Source organism: Centrocercus urophasianus, unplaced genomic scaffold (assembly GCF_019232065.1).
Source record: "Centrocercus urophasianus isolate 14NV4802_14NV808 unplaced genomic scaffold, USGS_Curo_1.0 seq_968, whole genome shotgun sequence".
NCBI lineage: Eukaryota > Metazoa > Chordata > Aves > Galliformes > Phasianidae > Centrocercus > Centrocercus urophasianus.
The window spans coordinates 1-23,614 of NW_024885608.1; the positions used below are offsets into that span (position 1 = coordinate 1).

Below are 23,614 nucleotides of genomic sequence, written 5' to 3' on the forward strand. Positions count from 1 at the left end.
ACACTGTCGGCTCACGTTCAGCCGAGCATCAACCAACACCCCCAGGTTCCTTTCCTCTTCACACTCATCCAGCCACTCATCCCCAAGCCTATAACGCTGCATGGGGTTGTTGTGGCCCAAAGTGCAGGACATGGCACTTGGCCTTGTTGAACCTCATCCCATTCACCTCAGCCCAGCGATCCAGCTTATCCAGATCCCTCTGAAGGGCTGCCCTACCCTCACACAGATCAACACCACCTCCCAGCTTGGTGTAATCTGCAAACTTACTGAGGGTACACTCAATCTCCTCTTCTAGGTCATCAATAAAGATATTAAACAAGATGGGCCCCAGTACCGACCCCTGGGGGACACCACTTGTAAGAGGTCGCCAGCTGGACTTACCTCCATTCACCACTAACTACCCTCTGGGCACAGCCCTCTGGCCACTTTCTCACCCAAGGAAGGCTATACCTGTGCAGGCCACGGGCAGCCAGTTTCCCCAGGAGAATCCTGTGAGAAACCATGTCAAAGGCTTTGCTGAAGTCTAAGTAGACAACAGTCTGTCCCTCGTCTACCAGTCTGGTCACCCAGTCGTAGAAGGAGATGAGGTTGGTCAAGCATGGCATGCCTTTCATGAACCTGTGCTAGCTGTGCTTGATCTCCTGGACACCATGACACGCACTGGAAATCGAGTGTTCCATCTATTCTTATGGCACTGAGATAATCAACCTCTATACATATTCTCACAGAATCATAAAATCATAGAATCCTTAGAGTTGGAAGGGATCTTTAAAGGTCTTCCAGTCCATCTCCCCTGCAATGAACAGGGATACCTACAACTAGATGAGGTTGCTCAGAGACTGGTCTAGATTGACCTCGAATGTCTCCAAGGATGAGGCATCCACCATCTGTTTGAACACTGTTCCAGTGCCTCACCATCCTTATTGTAAAAAATTTAATAATCTCTCATATCCAATCTAAATCTTCCCTTTTTCAGTTTGATACCATTTTCCCTTGTCCATTAAAAACAGACAATTTTGAAGTGTCTTTCTTACAACTTTGTTTAGATACCGAAAGGCACTATCAATCAGGTCTCCCCAGGGTTTCTCTTCTCCAGGTTAAACAACCCCAGATATCTCAGCCTGTACTCACAGAGGAGATGTGTCATCCCATGGATCATTTTTTTGTATGCCCACCTCTGGACACACTACAACTACGGAGTGACTATGTCTCTCCTGTACTGAGGACTCCATATCTGGATGCAGTACTCCACATGTGGTCTCTCTCCTGCAGAGCAGATGGCAAGGTTCAACCCCCTTGCCCTGCTGGCTACCCTTCTATCAATGCAGCCCAGAATAAGGTTGGCTTTCTGAGCTGCAGGGGCACATTGCTGGCTCATCTCCAGCTTGCCATCCACTAGTACTCCTAAGACCTTTCTGGCAGGGCTGTGCTTCATCTTCACATCCCCCAGCTTGTATTAGGGTATCTGAATAACTGAGAAACAAGTATCTCACATTACTGCAACAGATTTATGTAAGGCTATGTTGATTGGAGACACACAGACTCTTAAAGAATCTTCAGATACAAGTTGACTAATTTGGAAAATCTATAAACACTTACATTAAGTGACTGATTGCAGGAAATGTCATTCGATGTGCTTGAATTATGGACTTCTCAAACTCTTGAAGGCCACAAAAAATTAGTAAAATTCCAACCAAGCACTTCACCAGTGAATATTAAGCACGTCTTTATGGAAAATAACTAGGAAGATACACGACATTATGTCATTATACGCAGAGGCTTCGCTTTCTGAAAAACGATGCAGACCTCCTCCAAAATAATAAGCAGAAAATCTAACCAACAGAAATGGACTGAATTGCCAGTGTTACACATGAAGAGATTTTCAATGACTGAATAAGTGTGAGAGGCCTTGGCTCCAGAGAATATTCTTTGAAAAGAAATGGGTTTTTTTGCTAAATTAAGAAGAGTATGGCCAGCAGGTTGAGGGAGGTGATCCTCCCCCTCTACTCTGCCCTGCTAAGTCCTCATCTGGAGTACTGTGTCCAGTTCTGGGCTCCCCAGTACAAAAAAGACAGGGATCTCTTGGAAAGAGTCCAGCGGAGGGCCACAAAGATGGTGAAGGGCCTGGAGCATCTCTCCTATGGAGAAAGGCTGAGTGAACTGGGTCTGTTCAGCCTTGAGAAAAGAAGACTGAGAGGGGACCTGATCCAGGTCTGTAAGTATCTACGGTGTGGGGGGCAGAATGGCGAGGTCAGACTCTTTTCTGTTCTGGAGACAGGACAAGGGGAAATGGACATAAGCTGCAGCATAGGAAGTTCTGCACAAATGTGCGCAAGAACTTCTTTATAGTGAGGTGACGGAGCACTGGAACAGGCTGCCCAGGGAGGTGGTGGAGTCTCCTTCTCTGGAGATGTTCAAGACCTGCCTGGATGCCTACCTGTGCGACCTGCTGTAGGGAACCTGCTTTGGCAGGGGGTTGGACTCGATGATCTCTGGAGGTCCCTTCCAACCCCTACAATTCTGTGATTCTGTGAAGTCAATATTATTTTCTTTTGACACAAAATATTGCATCTATTTTGCTAAATACAAATAGAACCAATTAATTAGGACAAATTAATCTGCTGTACTGAAATGTATTTGGATATCCTTGAGGTTTTGTCATCAGTCTATTTTTAACTACAGGAATTAGTATGCTATTCCAAAGTATCAAAGTACCAACTTATAGTGAAGTTTCCTGTAAAAATGCTGATTTTATTTTAGTAGCAATGAATATTAACTCTATTTTTTTCTGATTATACAGGTAGTTTAACTGTGTAGTAAGTAATTGGCTAATATCAAACCTAGAAAGAGAAATAAATGTCATCTGAACTTAATCTATCAACAAGAAGTGTAGTTCACAGTTTCATGTTGAATTTTAGAATCAATTTCTATTCAGAAAGATTTGTAATGTAAGTTTTTATTGCTTTCACTTCTTTGGCTAAGCTGAAATGCAAACTGAAACTAATACTGACTGTGATAAGGTTATGCCAAGCAGACGCTGAAGATGTGTATTTGTAACGTAATTCACAAACATTCTGCAAAAGCCAAAGCATTTTATTAACTGTTGATCAGTTGGTAATGTTGCATCTTACTCTGCCTAGCAGATCCAACAGAATCAAAAGCCACAACATCTTGTGAAACAAAACTACCTCTGGTGATCTCATCAGGAGATAACAACTTTCATTTTGAGATTAACAATATAATCAGTGAATGCTGGGTATAATTTCTGTTTAAGTAAAACAGAAGACTATCACATTATTTTAAAATAGGAGAAACATCCTTTATAATCAAGTTTTCCCTCGCATTCTTCAAGCCTAAGACAAAGATCTGAACTAGAAACTGAGAGAAAAAATGAATAAAACACAAAATTGGATGCTTTATCCTTCTCATGAGTCTGCATATTGAAATGATGCCCAAATATAAAATATTCAACTTGGCAGGGCAAAAGGCAACAATTTTGATCCTTCCTCAAAATAGGGTTCAGGTTCTGGCTAGCACTGAACTGGCCTTTCCTCACAGATACACAGCTAGAGAAGAGTGTAACTCTAACAACCGTGCTTTGCCATGCATCTGAAAAGTCAGTGGAAGGGCAGCCTAAGCTACATGTCCTCTCCCTTGCACTGAGTAAGGTATCTTTTTTGAAATCTGGACCCACTGCAGATAATATCAATTAATGCTCAAATATTCCGAAAAAAAACCACAACCATGTGCTCCACATCTTACAGAAATTCTAGAAGCGGTGGCGGATTTCTTAAGAACAGTAAAAACAGAGACTAAAGAGGCAGGTTAAATTCCATTTGGTTGCTTTCCTGACATAAAGAATACTTACATATTGTTTCTGTGGTGGCTGGTAAAGAATAAAGCATTTTCAACCAAAACCAACAAAAACGAATCAAATAATTGGGATGCCTATCTAGATGAAAGCATCAGGATTCTTTCTGTGAATAGACTATAGCACTCACCTGCTCAGAATATAATGATTCCAGCTCAGAGCTCCAACTACAGACAGGTGGCCAAACATATTTCTCAACCTCCTTTTCCTTTCAATGTCCCACAGCTGCCAATACAAAACAAACACACAGAACAAATGCAAATTTAACAGAAAAAGAGACAGAGAGAGAGAGGGAGAGAGAGAAATGTCTTTGTTTTCTTCATTTGTTTGCAGGTAAACACTATTCAGTTCTGATATGACATACAGACAACTTCAAGCTCATTCATTTCACACTATTTTTTTCACACAATATTTCACTTTATTTTATTTTAAGAGAATGTGCATTTCTAAATTTAAAGCTATTTATACACCAGTATTTGGAAGCCTGTGTATGAAAGCACTGGCGTGCTGAATCAGAACTCTACCAGATAGATCCCCACATTATTCAGTATCACAGCCAACATCCAACAAAGACCTTTCAAAACAGGACTGTGCTACAACAGCAGACAGAGTTTTATGTGTATAATCTGAAGTGAAATTCAGGGATGTGAATCTATGAGTACAATTTTTGCTGAAGTTCTAAAAGTATCTGTCTCTACTAGAGTGATCTTAGCAAGAGAGATACAAGACTGGCCTTTGCTGAGAAAAATAATTAAAGAGTTCCAATTACTGATGAAAAGAAAATCTGAGTCCCTCTGTGCAGTTATTCTGTAACATGAGGGACGATGTAATTGTTATACACCATCTACAGAAGAGTTTTTCTGTATTTTAGCCAACTTTCTTGTTTTGCTTCATTAAGCAAAGAAGATTGTCTAATGGACACTTCAGCTAAAAACTGAGAAAGACAAAAAAGTAAAATATTAAGTACTTGCACTTCTCCATCACTAGTGCCAACAGCAAGGCAAGTTCCCTCTTTTATCCAAGCTAGAGATGAAATGTATTTGGAACTCGAATTTAAACCAATGCTTTCAATGCCTTGAAGAGTTCTTCCATTCCAAATATATGCAGCAGATCCCAGAGCAACAGCAATGAGATTTTCAAGGTTCCAGTCCAGTATGTTTAGATCTAGAAAAAAGCTTCTAAAAATTACTGCAAGAAGGTTAGAGGTAATAAGCTGGGGTTGGAGGGGTTATGGCTGGGCAGAGGCTTTCTTTTAATAGCTACAGGAAAAACTCATAGCATTGCTTCAATGAAGCCATTATGAGCTCATATTCAACTAGGACATAAATGAGAACTAAATGAAGGTGAGTATTTCTAACAAGAAAAGATCTTCATTAGGTTAACTACCACAAATCTGTATATTTATACAGAAGAATATGACTTACAGATTCCTCACTAAATGTTTTTACACCTATCATCCATCATTTTGGATGGCTGCATCACTCAAATTTCTGTCACCAGAAATAAGTGTTCTCCAGTACCAGCTAGAATTGCAAAAACATTCTTGTTCCAAAATAATTCATGTTATTGGTAAAGACATAGGAGAAAGTCTATATGCTACAGTTCTTCCTTGAGCTAGTACTAACATTTACTCTCCATGTAACAGAAGAAAAATGCAGAAAGGATTCAGGGAAATTCTGCACCTCTCCCACAAAGTTTGCTCAGTAAGCAAATGCAAGAAATACTGTTTCCACTTATGTTAGGTGCACTACAGACCCTGGCAAAGGAAGTCATTACACCAGTTAGCCTCAGAACAGCCTGCTGTGTCAGGTAGAAAGTACAGGCCAGAAAGAGTTGTTATGCAACATCTAATTGTGACACAGAATAACAGTACACACTCTGATGTCAATGCGAATCATCAGCTGTTGCATTTATGACAGCTTAAAAGTCATTTTAAATGATCCCTGAAGAAAATAGTTAGCATAGGACAAGGTCTGATGCTGTGCTTCAGTAACTAAAATCACTCTGAAGAACAGCTTAATCTTTCAGTCAGCTGTTTGATTAGAGTCCTGATTCCTACAGTCAGAAATATGCACTAAAAATAACTTCCAAAGAATTCTACTAATGCTATTGTTTTGTGGATACACCTTGTGCATAATCATGAAAAATCACTCATATAGAAATCCAGACTCAATCTGGATGCAAACAAACTTTTGGCTTGCTCATAGATTTACATCTAAAGAATGTAATGCATCAAGAAGAATACCTTAGGGAAAAAAAAAAAAAAGAAAAAGGAAAAAAAACAAAAAAAAAAAACGAAAAACAGGAACAATTTCTAACACTTTCAACTATAGAATTGTTATGGTTTCAGAAGTGCTTTCATATATTTGACAACGTAGAACAGAAAACCATGCATTTTTCTGTGCATGTTTAATTTTACCACGAAAAATGTAGGTGAAAATTTAGTTCAGAAGATATCTATCATCTAAACCATAAACAAATCACTGGTTTCTCCCATAACTAGAGATTTCAAAGTCTGTTACATAAAGTTGCTGTGTTTACAGACTGCTAACAGCTGAAATGTCCTTAGCATGGAGGTATGTTCACTGGTCTGATTTTAAATGTGAATTGAGACCTATTGCTGAAAAAAGTTGCACGAGACCTAGGTGATAATGATTCTAGGGTTTGATCAGTGATCTCTACATTCTGCGACAGGCAGTTTTCATTTTCAAGCTGCAAATGTCTAAGAAAAATGACATCATGCATAAGTATTGGAGAATTCCCATTTGATCTGAAGGGGAAACACCCTTGCCATCTTTCTTGAAATATATATAAGTGTTCTCAATCTCTGCAGAAGCCTCAGTCATAAGAAAATAACTTACAGTAATCATCATGCAAACCAGTAATATGAAGCCTCAGTTCTGGCTCCAATGTCACTGATGGCTTCATGATGGTAACAGCTCTGAACTCATTCTGCATCTCTTCTTGGCATCCTGCATTTGAAGAGTCATCACACACAGTTCAGTCATGCAAAACACCAAAGCCTTTCACAGTCACTATGTTAGTCTTTGTCTGTGAACCACAGATGTCTAGATGGGTCTAACTCCTCCTGGTTAGGCCAAAACACCCCACAGAAAAGTAAGTGAAATCTTCCTTTTAATAGCTCTATCATATCTCCACGGATGCACTCAGCTACAGTGGAGAATAGAGTTTGCTGTGTTTTGTTTAAATTGCATCACAGTTCATTACAAAATACATTTCATGTCTTTGTCTGGTTAGCTTTTGTGAGAAGTTGCCAGTAGCAGTTCATATGGGCTCTCCCACCTCAAAACCCTCATGCAGCAATTGACCTTTTTGCTTTCTGGTGTTAATTTCTCTTCAACAGTCTCCTCTTTGAATACCTAGCACAGGAAAAGGTTTTTAAACCCACTTTGATGACAGCATTCTAAGCTTGTGACCACACAAACTTCAGAAACAAAGCAGTAACAGTAAGTTTCAAGTATGAGCAAGCAGAACAGTCAGCCTTTGTGGTCATTGTCTACGTGATTCTGCAACAACTGCTAAGCATCATAGTAAAAAAAAGATCATTATCACCATTAATCATTTAAAGCTACATTTTTATCTAGCTGTAATATGCAGCATGGAGATCTGGAAACTAATATTTCTATATTTCTCTTCATGTTTTGACTTCATTTTTGAAATATTCCCTAGAGAAGAGCACTTAGAATGAACGCCAAAACTTCACAGGCAGAAGACATTATCCAATTCAACAACCACTCTTTCTGTTAGTAAAAATCAACACTGACAAAATTTTTGCACTCTGTAATATAAATACACACATTATAATCTTATACAGAAGCCTTATCAATTACAAATTGTGGAGAACTTTATCTCATACTTATTTCAATCTCAGTCTTGTCCCCCAGCCAAAAATGAATTTCTGTCAAAAAACAATTGTTTCTCCTTTCAGCTGTGGTATCTGTCATAGAATCATAGAATAATAAAATCATCAAGATTGGAAAAGGTCTCTCAGACCATCAAGACCAACCAATAAAAGCAAGGCCAAGGCCTTCAGTCTTCCATCAATGTACTAGAGTATGACCCTGATCAGCTTCTGAGATGCTGCCTCTTGCCCACTGAGCACCTGGGACCAGCAGTGATGTGGTGCATCTCACTGGGATGCAGCTCAGACCTAGAGCACATCCATCAGGGATGTAGTGCCCATGCGTATGGGAAGGAGCTTCCATGAATGAGCCAGAAGTGCCGCCCGAGGGCTTTACTACAGTGGCGGTGTCTTCTTATGAGAGGTGCCTCTCCACTGTCCCAATGTTGCCCCAGGTGCTTTGGGGTCAGTGCACCAGAAATATCAGTGGTATGCACATAATACAGAGCAAATCAGTCAAATCCTCTATACAAATAAAAGCAGAAGATGGGCAAGAGAAGGGCCACAGCGATTTTCTTCTAAAAGTTTGTGGAATTAAAAAAATCAAGACTTGCAGGAATGGTTGGTTGTAAGACCTTACCTGCCCAATACAACATGTAACAATCCATTCTAACCATAAAAAAGGTTTAATACCACTGAACTGTGATTAGGGTGTACAGAAAAATATGTATTTTAAACATCTACTTTTTTGTTTTGTTTTGTCTTGTTTTTGATATTATCAACCACTTCCAAACCCAGCCAAGTACAACGGTTTAAGAAAACTGAAGCACTTAGTTACAACAGCCGGAGAACGACAACACTTTTGAGATACTGTGAGAATGATCTCTAATACTGATAGCTGGGGTTAAGCACCGAGAAAGGATGAAATTATCTGTATAACTTATTTCATTTTTCTCTTCTCATGCATAATTCACTTCAAATTCATAGAAATCACGCTTGCAGCTCTATTCACATACTTTGTGGACACACGAATGTGCTTTATAGAATTTTTTTATCAGTGGAAATTAAGCTTCATTATCTCATTTTGTGTTATTTTACCTGAGTACTGGAAGATTATCACTGGCTTTTGAAAGAATTTTGATTTTCACGTGCCTGTGTCAGTTCTCAAAATAAGTCTCGAGAAGTGGTAAGTAGTATTGTAACACAAGACCACTCAGTGAACAGGTAGGTGGGTGGAATAAAACCCAGTATACCTGATACATGTATTCATTTGCCATCAGGAAAAACATACTATGACTAATCCCTATACTGATGCTTCTGAAGGCTCTGAATTAAGCTTTATTTGTACAGTAACAAATATATACCAGTCTATCACATACTTCACAACTTCTTCCACAGGAGCTGAACTTCAGGCTCATATAGAGGTTGTTTCTCACTGTCCTTACATGAGCATGAATCAGGTCCTGACTGGTTAAGAATTCAGCACATACAGAAATAGCCAGACCACAGAAAAAAATGACCTAAGACAGAACATAACAAAATATTGGCCTGATGCCTAATGAACAACCTCATATTAAAAAAAAACTGTAATATCTGTGTTATTTTACAGATCAGCTCCTCGCATCCCAGTTGGCTTATAGTTCACTCGTTCACAGTCTCTATATGCTCACTCATTCTCATATTTTTAGAGGAGATCAATCAGCTCCCAGTTAGATGAAATCGTGACTAGAGCAAGGGATAGTTTGTACCACCTACCTTTCCTTACAGGCAGGTGTGGCAAGATCCCATCAGGTTTGCATGTCTTGCTCTCTCATGTACCCAACACACCATTTAATAGATACCCTGGGCCCAGTCTGCAGCAAAAACCTACATTATTTCACACATCTGAAACTGGAAAGCCAAAGGGAAATTGTTTTTAGGGCCACCAATGTGTCTGATGGGGCCAAAAGGCAAGCCAGGTGATAGATAAAGCATTTAACCACAATGGAAGAGGTGGAGATCCGTATCATCAGAGGCTATGGGAACTGCAGGGCAAGTGGATCCAAGCAGTATACACATCTCAGCCACCTTGCACTATTCTGTAACATTTGTGGGAACTGGTGATTTTCTCAGTGTAGACGCAGCCTGTTCTATCTTATCATTCATTGTACATGGGGTATTTGCTACAGTGGAACATACCTTTCCAGATGCAACTGGCTTTTTCACAGACCTTCATGTCACTTTCTGCCATGCTATATCCAGTTTCTTGGACCATTAGAAGCTGAGTAGTACATTTCTGTCTATGCATAGAAGTGAAAATATGAATGAAGAAATCTGTCAAGAACATATTTAAGTACCATGGTTAGCGTAACTACCTTTGAAGTATTGAACTTTCTTAAGTTTTAAAACACCTGGACTCCTGGGTAGGAATTCAGCAAAAGATACAGAATATCAATGTCCAAATCGTATGTTCCATCTACAGTAATGATCTTCCCTTCCATAAAATACCAATTCACTGCTAATGATCATAAACATTTTAACAAAGCTGTCTGAACAAGGTCATCTTACTATTGGAAGATATTTTAGGCCTCTATGTGTTACTCACTGAGTTTTAGTGTCTTCTTGCCCTCCTTTGAATTGGCATTCAGGCTAATTTTGTTAGCACACAACACCAAGTTTCTTTGCATGCAGACAATGTATCTAATGCCTTAGGTCTGATCAGTTCTGTGGTGCATATACTGCAGAGTAATTGATTCAGCATGAAACCTACTGTAGTCCTCACCCTGGCTAAAGTCCAAATGTCTGGACTCCATGATCCTATTTGTTAAACCAGTACCACATTTTGAATCCACAGGTGCTAAAAATGTAAGCAAAGTGTCTCAGAGAACTAAGAATTTTTTGTTATATAAACCTCTACCCAGGGGTCAAAGAAACAGATGATGCAGAAGAAAAGTACAGGGAAACCTTAATTGTTATTGGAATTTTTTCCTTCTTCAAAAAAATTATGTTAAGTCTTCAGACAAATTCAGGTAAGGCTGAGATCATCAGGTAAGACTATATGTATATGTATGTATATATAATCCTTAATAATGCGCACTTCTTCATAATGTTATTGGTTTTTTTCACTGAGATGAATGCTCTCAAGCTTGTTGTCTGTTTGGTCCTTAACTCCTTATTTACAGCCAGGTGGAAATGTTACTGATGTTTTCACCAGCCATTTAGTATGTTCTTTTTTAAATTTTTTCTGAAATCTATCTTTCCAAACACATTCACTTTTATTCTTCCTCAAAACCCTGTTGTAATCATGATAAGAAATGTCTTGCAAAAACAACCAGAAAAAAGTTCTTCTTTTTCAAATATCAGAGCTGTTCTATAGCAAGCCGTCAGCTTTGAGAGGAACTTTCTGAATGATTTATACAGACAATTTGGCAGAAAGCTAATCTGATTGCTTGCATCTGTGCCTCTAAAATAAGTGCAGATATTTCTATGGAAAACCTACTGTATGTACAAGGAAGCAATCTTTTGTCTCACAAGAAGACCACATACATTCACTGGAATGTGAGAAGATTTTATCCCACAATGTTATTTCAAAGACCCGCACAACAAACTTACAGGAAGTTGTTATGGTCCTTGGTGTAGAACTCTGAATAAGAGAATGAGATATGAAGGACTAACACTGACATTAGTAAAGTCACTGCAATCACCTTTAATATCACATAAAAACTGAAGCAAAAAAAGTACGTTTTACCAATGCTACTTCATACTTATCTCACAAAAAGGTTTTCTTTAATTTCTCTGTGGGGTATATACAACTAAGATTACTAGGCCCCTTTTCAACAATCTTAAAATGCACACTCTCCAGTAAGATCACGGTGGGTGAAAAGGCTGGAAAGAACTTTTCTTGACATGTGATTTTTCCAGAATAATTTGCTTACTTAGAAAGGAAAGTCATTGTCATGAAAACTGGGTTTCTCAAGATGTTGTAAATGCATAGGTTGTTTTGCAACATTCAGTGGTCTTCAAAAGTACAAGTATTAAAAGAAACAACCAACCAGACTTCTAGTCCAGCTATCTTGACATTACCTCTTTTTCTTTGAAGTTTATTTTGACACTCTCATGGGAATTTCTCAACAATTAAGAATTGTAAACCAGTACAAGCAACAACATTAGGTGTGCAGCTATCAAGTTTCCTCACTCAGGAGTTACTCTCAAAAAAGTCACCTCTTGAAAATAGGTATCTATGACCTTGTAATTGGTGTAGTCCAGGAAAGGGAATGCAGGTCAGTGACTACAAGTTTATAACTTAATATATACAATAGTCACAATCAGGTAGCATGAAAATATTGACCTTGCTTTCAGTATATGTAATGGTAATAACTTTTATTAACACAGATAAGTATCACCGTGATTCATATGAGAAGTCAGTTTTCAGTAAGTTAACAAAAATGAGTGGGTTTATTTAAGATGACTAAAAGGAAATAAACAAAGCCTAAAGAGAAACGAAATTTTGTGTCAGTGGCCACTAGTAAAAATGAAGGGTAAAGTGTTCAGCAATAAAAAACAGCACCAGAGTGGGAGGAGATCTGAAGCCTTTATTTCACATAGTAGATTCCATGCGTTCTTCTGTCCTCTACCAACAACTGTTAAACATAACTACTTACCTTTTAGCTTCTAGTCATGACGAAAAACTTTATTCACAGCTACTTTTTGGCAAAATTTTTACAGTAGCCCATTCTGTCTACGTGACAAAATGTACTACATCCTGTGCGACTGACAAAATGATCTTCACTGTGGTTTTGAATCACATGAAAAACTGAGTCATTCATCGCCCTTCAATTTAGTTTTACTCAGAAAGAGAAATACACTAAATAAAGTTAATGATACAGCAATTGTTCCTGACATTTTTCTAGTGGACATTTCCTAAACTGATCTCTTCTTGTTATTGTTCTCAATGTAAATATGGTAGCATCTGCACAAAAGATGAGGTAATAAAACACATCAGCAAATATTCTATAAGCATTTACTCACCTGCTTTTTTTGTAGTTCAGTTTTCCTGTCGTTTCTCCTTTCCAAGCCTGCTGCAGTGTGCCTGCTAGACAGAGTCACAGCACTTTTCATGATGGAGGGTTTCTTAAGCATCTTATCCATCACTGAAAACAAACAAACAATTTTAATAGTATAAATATATAATTTATATATATATACATTATATATATAATAAAAACTAAAGATATTTTTTTTAATTTACAGAGAATTATTTCAAGTCAAGTACTTTTCAGCACATTACTTATTAAAAGCTTATCTGACATACTAAATGGGACAATACAAACACTGACATTTGAACTGGTCTCTCTGTTTTCCCTTTATTGTTAGAGAAATGAAACAGACACTTATGCTATTCATCTCATCTTAAAGTAGATGTCTGAAAAATGTCATACTGCTCACTCACTTTATAAACAGGCTACATTTATTTCTGTAGCTCATATCAATTCACTGGCTACAGAGGATCCTACCTCACATAAAATCCAAGTCATACTGGTTTTCACCAGTGCTGGTGGCAACAACATCCAGGACTTTCTGTTCTACAAACTGAGATAATGTATAACTGAGTTTGCTTAAGAGCCTGATTTTCCAACAGCTGGGCATGCCTTATGTCCACACTGCTGAAGAGTATTCTGCTCTGCAGAAGACAGAATTTCAGTTTGTCTCCAACAGTCATAGTCATAGCCTCATGGGAACACATCAGGAATGCTAAAGAATATCTTTTATTTGCTGTCTAAATATTTCCATTATTAATCAAGGAATGTGCTTTGTTTATTTCCCTCATTATTCCAGGAAGCTCTTCTTGTATATGCAGTGTGTAAACCATTCTCCACCTTTCCTTACCACTACTGAAGTAGGAGTGAGCTTGTTTAAAGGTTAAACTTTTACTCTTTCCTCAGCCTCCCTCTGTTGTGGATGGAGAAAAATAACCTCCTCCAGAATCAGTTCTTCAGACCATGTCAAAGTCCCGAAAGTTTAAGCAGTGTTCTGAACGGCATTCAGACAAGCCTCTCCCTAAGATGAACTGCAGGCGAGTGCTCCTTGGCAGACAGGACTTTTATCAATACCTAAAGCCTGAGGCATCAGAGGGGAGAATAACATAGGGCAGGCTTCTCTACCAGTGTGCTGTCTGTAAGTGTGCACTACAACATGTCCAGGCACGCAGACTGGTCAAAGTTCTGCAGTTACGGCCAGGTCAGTGGTATCCATGTGCAGTGGAAAGGACACGCAGAAGGGAGAGGTCTTCTGCAAGAATTCTTTCTGTCCTGTCAGTTATTGTTAGCTACTCCATAAGCAAAAGCGCAACAACAAAAGAGATTCTATTGCAGATGCAAAAAAAAGTTCGCCTGCAACAGAAATTACTTGCTTAAAAAAGAGGTTTAGGCTTGTCTTTTAACTGCCACATTTGATGTCAACCAGATGTATGGCCTGCTGTCCTGTCTGCCTGTGCAGTAGTAGCCAGAACCTTGGGCCTGGCTCTCTTATCATGTCAGCAGTGTAATCCCGCTAGAGGAAAGCTGCCTCTGATCTCATTGCCTGCACAGACTGCCACTGCAGCAGCCGGAGCCCTTGTCCACTAGGACATGGGAAGCACAGCGGCACACCTTGCGCTAACTGCCTGCTCCTGCTGATTTCAGCAGTCCCTTCACGATGCCGCCCTGTCTCCTGCCCCACCTGCAGTTCTCCCGCGCGTGCTGACGAGCCGGGCGCCCCGGAGGGCACAAAGGCCTGCGCTGCGAGCCCGGCGCGGCTCTGCTGTGAGGCCTCCCGCATGTCGCTGCTGCCACCTTGTGACAACAGGGCTACTCGCCACCGGAACCCTGGCCGTCAGCTTCCTCTTGATGGAGCTCTCAAACCCGGAGTACGTGGTCCCGTCTGAACCCAGGGCCTGCACGAGCAAAGGGAGGCAAAACACCAAAACCCGTCATCAGAGAATGTTGTTCTGTCCTTTCACACTATCTCAAGTCTTCATGAGTTCAGTCTCTCTCAGAACAAGCAAGCCATGGAAATGGACCTTGGCCTGAGGACACCCGGAACAACACTTGAATGTAGACTCCTGCCTGGCTAAAACTCTGCAGGGTGAGGACAGCCTCCAGAGCTCTGCACATGGACTGGGGCAGCTGGTATCCTGCTCCACACAGCTCCTGTGGCTGCAGGGCTGGAGCGCACTGTGACGAACAGGGCGTTCACTGCCCACAGCTAGCCGCAGGAGTCCCACCAAAACTGGAGCTGATAGAGATTCACAGTCACTAAATTAAAATGTCCTACTGATCTCTAGGTTAAGAGAAATATCAAGTATAAAGTAATCAGAGTTCAGGAGAGCAACTTTTCACAAGAGTCATAGAATCATGGAATCATTAAGGCTGGAAAAGACCTCTAAGATCATCAATTCCAATCATGAACCCATCCCCATCATGCTCACAGACCATGTCTCCCACATCTATGTGATTCTTGAACATCTCTAGGAACGGTGACTCCACCAGCTGCCTGGACAGCCCATAAACTCAATTACTTGCATGTAAACAGGTTCAGCTCGTGAAGAATTAAGGAAGATGACTCCTGACACAGTGATCAGTGGGGTTTACCGTTCCCAGCTCACACAGAAGCAGCAGCTACCCTCACTGCACAGGAGTTGCTCAAAGCTAGGAGGGCTACTACTGCCATGTATTTTGATCAACAGGATATTTACCGTTCCATAAAGAAATATTCAAATAAGAAGAGAAGTTAACAACTTTAGGGATTTAAGTGTCAGAAGGGAAGCAGCACATAGAAAGTGAGGGGAGGGGGGGGGAAGGGAAGAAAAAAGAAAATACGTATATAGATATGAAATGAAAAATTCTGCTAGTCAGGTAAACACTCCTGAATGAATTAACAATATCAGGTCAAGGCAAGTGACAAAAACCTAAACTAAGGAAGGCAAAATTTCAGGTAAAAGTGGGAAGCCTGAAGAGCAGTAAGACAAGGGCATGATGAGGATATGGTGTAACTAGTTCTTATTGGTGTATAGATAAAAAATGAACGTGCACTTTTTGCCATGATCACGCATAAGAGAAGAAAGCCAAATTTGTGTCACTCACATTCTAGGATACAATAGTGGCCTATGAAAGACCTGACCTTTCAGACATTTAGTTTGAGGTCCTGGGCTGGTTACTCCTGTGATAAAAACACTCAGACAAAACTACATGTTGGCTGTTTGGAACCAGGCTGGCTTTCTATCTTTGCCCAAAGAAAGATTTATTTCATTTATGACTTCAGAATTTTCTCACCAGCAGGATGCCTTGCTCAAGTTATTATTTTCAACACCGCACTTAACATATTTACGAATACTAAAACAAGATCAAATAACAGATTAACATTTCTTACTTTTAAATCCATTCAAAAAGACAACTCCTAAACAAGTGCATCAGAGAAACTCAAATTTTAAAAAATGTACCAAAATTTAAATTGTGAGAGCATAGATAACACTGAACACCAGATTTTGCTTTTCAGACAGTTTTAAAGCAACATTTTAGAGCAAAGAGTGAAAGTATCAAGAACAGTAAGGAAGAACAGCAAGTATAATAGGATTCTTAATCATTGTTAGATATTTCAGCATATATTTTTGATATAATGTTCATTGAAAATTACAAGCTTTCAAGACATAAGCACCAGCATCCTGCCTGTTGCATTTTCCATTTCTGAAATCAAGCACATTCAAATTTGCTTTTAAAGCTGGCATTGTCACTTATGTTAAAACACCATGCACTGAAGGCTCATGGCCAGGCTGACTCCAAGCCTCACATATCCCCAGGACACAAGAAACATCCATATAGGTACTGAATTATAGTAACATTATCTCTCAACAGAACAGTATGAAACTCTCTGTAGACTCCTGTTCAAGAAACATGCAGCTTATCTATTTAGAGAACATGATAGAAATTATTCAACATATCATTATGATATTGTACAAATCAAGTGAAGTTGAGGTGGTATCAAAGCCACTGAAAAGCAACAGACGCACTCAAACCCAAAGTTTTATCTGCAGTTCTACCTGCCTTACATACACAGCTGGCCCCAGACTGCTCAAACTCAGGCCTGTCTCACTGAGCAGCTGTGCCAGGGACACCTGAGGTGCTTAAGGGGTGCCAGAGCTGCATTACAGACACAAAACAAGGATCCAGGGCAATTCCTCAGGGCAGTGTGCAAGCTGATACAGTGCTCCACAAAAAGCTGGCCAAACAGAGCAATCAGCATCCTTAGGTGATGGCAACATGCTTTTTATTTATTTATTTTTTCCTAGCAGGGGGCATTTCCATACTTTACCAAGCACTCTAAAGGCGAGCAGCGGCATCCTGAAGTGAAACGGCTGCTTCTGAAACTGTGTCAAAATGAGCAGCTTGTCCTTTCTAGTCTGAGTTGCGAGTTTCATGTTTCAGCTCCTCCTTCACATTCCAGGCCTGCGTTGGCTCTGATCTTTTCAAAAATGGAGCCTCTCGCAACCGCCTATCCTCTGAAATATTCAGTGCCTAAAGCTAGAGTCTTTGTTGTTTTTTTGTCAATGGTTTTTTGCACGGCAGTCCTCTGCCTACTGCAACTCAGATTTTTTAAACCTAAAACTAAAGATTTTTATTCTTTTGAAATCAAGGATTCGCGGGGAAGAATCATTTCCTTGGAGAAGTACAGAGGGAAAGTAAGTTACAACTTCTTTATGTATTGTCTTTGATTCTTCATTGGAAAGCAGACATCCATTTCTGGTGAACAAGACAGTCTGTTGTGGGAACTTACAGCAGAGTTTTGTGCTAAATTCCTGTTACATAAGCAATAAGCTAGAGAGAAATTTATTTTTTTTAGGCTTGCTTCCAGAATTAACTATTAGAACTAATAAAAGAAAAAAAAATGTTTTATTCATTATAAATTAATATAGTCTTGCAATTGAATTTGTGCATTTGATCTTAGTTAAGAATGGCAGCATGTTCTGTCGAATATTAAAGGTATATCTGAGAATATGGCTTTAATGTCTGTTCTAAATACACAGGTTTTTTTACTTAAAACTGTAAGCTTTAAGTTTATGCATTTACTGAATGTTTAAAGCAGGATATCTCAAAGTAAATGCTTCAACTGCTATTATTTTGTCAGATTAAAGAAATAATGATCAGATAAATTATGTCTAGCTCCCAGGCAGGAACAACACTGCAACAGTAGGGGGATATCTCGTGTTAAGACTTAATGAAATCTCTATGCCATCTCCGGTTTCTTTCTCAGTGTTCTCACTTTATTTCTCCAAAGGCAACTTTGGTTGTAAACGTGGCGAGTTACTGCCAACACACAGACAAAAATTACATCGCTCTGCAAGATCTACACAGGGAGTTTGGTCCCTCCCACTTCACTGTGCTGGCCTTCCCCTGCAATCAGTTCGGAGAATCAGAGCCTGGCTCAAGCCAGGAAATAGAGGCTTTTGCCAAAGGGAACTACGGAGTAACCTTCCCTGTTTTCCACAAAATCAAGATCCTGGGATCAGAAGCAGAGCCTGCCTTTAAATTTTTAATAGGTAACTATTTTATTTCCTGCACTGAGCTACCTTCTACTGGTATTCTTCTTCAACTCCAGTCGGAGTTTAGCAGGCCCAGTCTGAGCATACATTACTTGTCTTCATAGTCTATGGAGAAAAAAAGGCATTCTTCGTGCACACAACTTATCTCATTTTAATGAGGATATTAAAAAAAAAAAAAAAAAAAAAAGAAGAGTGAAAAGAGCTGTACCCTGAATGCATCCATTTCTCCTCATTGACAATAAAATATCTTACTGTGACCAACCTCGATAGAAACATACAGTGATGGATGTAGATGTTTCAAAGGTCTGAACCATCTACAAAATCCTATGTCAGATTACATTACTTTTGTTAGAAAGCATTTTATTTTTTTACAGAGAAAAATATAACTAAGGATGCCTTAATATTACTGGAAAATTTAACATAAAAACATGCAGATGAGAAAATCCTCCTTTAGCATAGACTCATATGTCTTGCTTGTAAGTACTGTAACCTACACACTGTAGGATATATAACCACTAATGCATTAATTTGTCTTGTGAGCTTCAGGACCCAACCTATAAATCCCACTTTCACAAACACTATGCAGTACTGTTGCAGAAAGCACTTGCTGACTTAGGTGCTCACACTCTCACAAGCAACATGAAATTTTGCTCAGTTGTCCAAAAACCTCACAAAGCCTCTGTTTCTCCTGAATTTTGGCCACATCTTTGACCAATACTAAAAACGGATATTATGAAAAGAAGGATATTTAGAACATAGCTGTTCTCTCTAACATCTCTTTATCTAGAAAATGAGGAAGGAGGAGGCCCAAATATGTACTGCATCTTCCTGCCCACAAACGGGATCACAGCTACATAAGCTAATACCAAGCCAATGTCTGTAGCTACCAAGATACAGGTGCTTCTCCAGATAATCACAGTAGTCCTATGAGAGATGCAGGTACCTCTCTCTCTATTCCAGTTCTTCACAGCTCCTCTTGTCAGAAAACTGTATCAACATTTAAATGAAATGTCTTAAGCCACTTAAACCCATTTCTTTTTCCCGTACATTCCTGAAAACTACTGTCATGCTCCTCCTCTTTTAGGAGACTCTTAAGTAGTTGCTGTTGTCATCTGAATTGCATTTCTTCCTATCTCCTCCTAGGCAAATCACTAAATATATCAGGCAAACCCTTACTGTTATGAATTGCCCCTTGATTTAGTGGAATTACTGAATGCAGTCTGGAGATGCCTCTCTTCTGATTACAGAGAAGACAAGGGCAAGTAGGTGCTAGAGCTGGATGGCACTGGACCCAGATAATAACTCCCAGTGTCAGATAATAATACAGAACCAGGTCTGCTATATTCACACATTCAGTACTCTAACATACAGGGAGAAAGATACTTCGATGCTCACACATTTTGAAATAACAACTTCTTCCTTTCTGAATCACACTTGTTCATATTAAATTACTGTGCATCTTCAGTTAAAGAGGAAACTGTCCTTCATTTGCTTGTCTTGACATTCAGAAGGCTGAACATCTTCATGCTACATCTCCTGACTGTGACTTCTAGCTAGCATTTTTCCAGCACTAACAGCTCAATGCAAAAAAGAATTCACTGGCAGTAGAACATGGTGTCAGAGCCTTCACACAACTACTTCTTGTTACTTTCATAGCATCAGCAAGACATTTTGCTGGACCAGTGAAACATTTGTAGCATCATCATTCCATCCCCTGTGCATTTGTACTCAAGATATTCTTATACATTAATAATCACTGAAAGAGTATTTAGAGTTGGGATTATGTCACCTAAAGACTGATTCTTGATAAAACAAGTCTTCAAAGATATGGTTACTAGCTGGGTCAGAATTTCCGTCTGTCTCACTCCAATTTATAGGAGGGAGATGAGGTTCTTTTAATATCTGTATACCTGGCATGAGAAACAATGGTTCAAATGTTGGTCCAACCAGTTTATTATAAATCCTAATCAGGGAGACGGGGAAGGAAAGAAGGGCAATAGAGAAGATAGGAAAGAAGCAAGAATCGCGTAAAAGAATAATCTCTTACACCATCATACCCACTGATTATCACCGAGTCCTCTTACAGTCATAACATTACTAATATAGTTCAAAACGAATATATGTAGAATCACTGCAGGATAATGAAACAATTACAAGAGAAAGGGCGTCACTAAAATTATCTTATGCCATTCTTACAGATTCTTCAAAGAAAGAACCTCGCTGGAATTTCTGGAAATATCTTGTCAGTCCTGAGGGTAAAGTTGTAAAATTCTGGAGACCTGAAGAGTCGATAGAAAGTATCAAGCCAGCAATAGCATCGTTAATTAGACAGATCATAATGAAAAAAAGAGAAGACCTCTGAAAAACCGTTCACTCTGTGAATCCATTCAGTGGCACAGATGAACAGCCTTACTACATTCCTGGGAAATGCTGCTAGAAGAAAAACAATCAGGGGATGTTTTTTTCTTTTTGATGTTAGTATCTTCAGCTACACTATGTCAATTAATGTTGGGATGACTTCTGCAACAGCCTTAAGAACCACTGAGATTACTGAAAATGGCAAGGCAATCAGAACACTGCAGGAACGGACCTTCAGTTTTCATACAGTTCTTTAAATTGCTAATAAGAGCTAATTATAATTGTCGTAAGTAGGCAAACAGCTAAAAAGAAGAGGTTTGGTGATGAATTACTCAGTATTTGTACCAAAAAAAAAATCATTTTCCATGTGCCAGTGAAAATAAGTTTTGATATTCCATTTATACATAACCGTTTGACTGAAAGATGTGGAACTGAGAGCCATCATATTAGGGTTTATAGAGACAAATGCAGCTGACCATACCAGCTTTATAATATTGACAGATGAAAATGTCTGAATTGTGAAGCTGTCAATTTAGTTGTAAAAAACTGTACATAGAAAATAATATTATTAGAAGTAAAAGATGCAAAAATATTTCTTTGCTTGCTTTGTGTGTATTTTGATTCACTTCACCTTTTCAGCAATACTTTTGTCTTCTTTAGCCTTCTCCATACATTTGCACTGCAGTAGAAGGTCTTGGCTACTAGCTCATTTGCTGGATTTCCAGTTTTCTGACCTGGATGCAGGTAGGGCCTTTGTGCATATATATGAGTGCTTACAGTAGGATTTAAAGAGCAACACAAATCAACAGCACAGTATTCTAAAAGACAGCAGCTAGCACAGATTTCTGAGGCTGTCCAATACAATGCTCCCCAGCCACCTACCAGAATAAGCCTCCAAACAGAAGCTGAAAAGGGAGACAAAGATTCATGCCTTCTCTTCTTGCAGTTTTCCCACTCCAGCATGTAACTACAAAACCATTTCCAGTTCTGTTCCAATGTTCTAGTTCAAATTGCCAAATGTTTTGACTGAAAGAATGAATTGAAGTAAATTAATTGATCGAGACCGTAAAGAGAAATAAAGACCCTGCTCCAGCTGTCTAAGTCTTAAAGGAGAGCTGAGAGAACAGAAGTGAGAGAAACCAGCATCTCAGAACTAAGAAGAAGAAGGTTTTTTACAACAAGGTTGGTGAGGTACTAGAATAGGATGCCCAGAGAGGTGATGGAAATCCCATCCTTGGAGACATTCAAGGTCAGACTGGACCAGGCTCTGATCAGCCTGACTAAGCTGCAGAAGTCCCTATTCATTGCAGGGGAGTGGGAATAAATGACCTTTAAAGGTCCCTTCCAGTTCAAACAGTACTATAATACATTCTTAAAACCATTCTTGGTAAAAATAAAGCATCCTTATCTATAAGATTTACACAGATTTGAAAAGGCAAATAAATAGGAAGCAAGTTAGAACACTGTTATGCAAGCACAAATTTATAGATAATGTTCAAAATTCAGCACAGTTACCTGAAAGCATATTTGTGTAAATAGCCACTTATGGTTTATATAAGATATTGCTTATAAAACTATATACTATATTACAAGCACTATTAACAGATAAAAAACTGTCTGTTGGATTCTCAAATAATCCCACCAACTTCAGCTAAAACTGCCCTTAGAAGATTAACAGAGCCAAGTCCATAAATGTTAAGGTTTATTAAATTCCATCTATAATATCCTATTCTATGCCTCCCTCACTCCTTAGATTTGACATATACTCTTTACTTCCACTGTTTATCATTTAGCTGACAGTTCATATTTCCAATAAAATTTACACTGGGGTGGATATATTTTAAATCCAGCTCTGTCACCGTTTGGACAATTCCCTATTAATTCACGTAATATTGGAAACTGTAGCATGACTTCCCAAAAAAAATTTTTTTTAGTCAGTAAGACCAGCTCCTTTTCTCATGCTCGCTCCTCCAATCAAAGACAAAGGCACTGCACTTCCTATAGGGAACAGACTATAGCCCATGATATCACCTTACCTGTCTCTGTCATGGTAAAGCCAAAAAAATGACAAGTGTGCAAAGAATTGCGCAGACAAATTTTGAACTCTGGCCCTGGGCAGCTTGTTTAGCTGGATATTGTTCCTGCCAGTCTGAACAGCCTCTACGCATGATCAGTATTCCTATCAACATGACTTTCCAATTTACAAAGCAATATACAGTTTTTCTTATGCAGTCAGGTTCCTCATCAAACCAGAACTATTTTATTTCCCTGCTTTGGATCTGTCTCTTGTTCCTACTGCCATCTGGATTTCCGTCCTGGTTTTGGCCTTTTATCATCTCAACTCTCTAGTTATGTGATTTTTGCTCCTGTTTTTTTCTTGGTTCCTACATTTTGCCTCTGGATCACGATTAACAGATGGCCTGGACATTTTACTCCTAAATGTGTTAGTGCTGTTTTTGCGATGCTTGGATTGATGGGGAAAGAAATAAAGAAAAAAAAATCTTAGAAATTAAGCTCCTCCCATTCATTTATTGACAAAATATACATATAGAATAAACTGCCATCTGTAGTTGAAAACTTTTAAATGTACCTCTGCAATGAATATCCTTTGAGTGTGAGCCTGATTCTTTACATAGTAAAGAAGGAGAAATAGGGGACTCCCCAGAAGCGTTCTAGGCCAGGCTGGATGGGGCTGTGAGCAACCTGGTCTAGAGCAAGGTGTCCCTGCCTATAGCAGGGGGCTGGAACTAGACTATCTTAAAGGTCCCTTCCAACCCAAACCACTCCATGATTCTATGATTCTTCTCTGCTTATTCTTTGTCTCCTTTTGTCCTAGTCCTCAGGCCAAACAATGTTCCCTCAGAGCAAGCAGGATTGCTTTCAGAGCCACAGATTCCAGGAAGTGAGGCCATACTACTGTATGTCACCTACTTCAGTGCACTAGATGATTTCAAGATTATTTTATTTACAC

General features: G+C 39.2%; 2 protein-coding genes across 3 annotated transcripts; one reads left to right on the forward strand and one right to left on the reverse strand.

The window, feature by feature from the left end:
- Window positions 1-4,001: 4,001 nt before the first annotated feature.
- On the reverse strand, window positions 4,002-14,497 carry LOC122171791 (cell division cycle protein 20 homolog B-like; the record flags this gene model as incomplete). Its single annotated transcript, XM_042839565.1, has 6 exons — window positions 14,430-14,497; window positions 12,741-12,862; window positions 9,912-10,008; window positions 6,733-6,843; window positions 4,839-5,035; window positions 4,002-4,096 (listed from the first exon to the last, which is right to left on the reverse strand). Coding segments are annotated over exons 2-6 (620 nt in total), but the record flags the coding sequence as incomplete, so codon positions are not given.
- A 2,720-nt stretch (window positions 14,498-17,217) lies between these two features.
- On the forward strand, window positions 17,218-21,322 carry GPX8 (glutathione peroxidase 8 (putative)). 2 transcript variants are annotated; one of them, XM_042839566.1, is made up of 3 exons: window positions 17,218-17,424; window positions 18,021-18,282; window positions 20,484-21,322. In XM_042839566.1, exons 1-3 carry the CDS (start codon window positions 17,218-17,220, stop codon window positions 20,645-20,647), a joined length of 633 nt encoding a protein of 210 aa, XP_042695500.1. In that variant the 3' UTR covers window positions 20,648-21,322. The 2 variants fall into 2 exon arrangements, with proteins under 2 accessions (XP_042695500.1, XP_042695501.1); XM_042839567.1 differs by lacking the exon at window positions 18,021-18,282 and having other exon boundaries at window positions 20,484-20,648.
- Window positions 21,323-23,614: the final 2,292 nt, after the last annotated feature.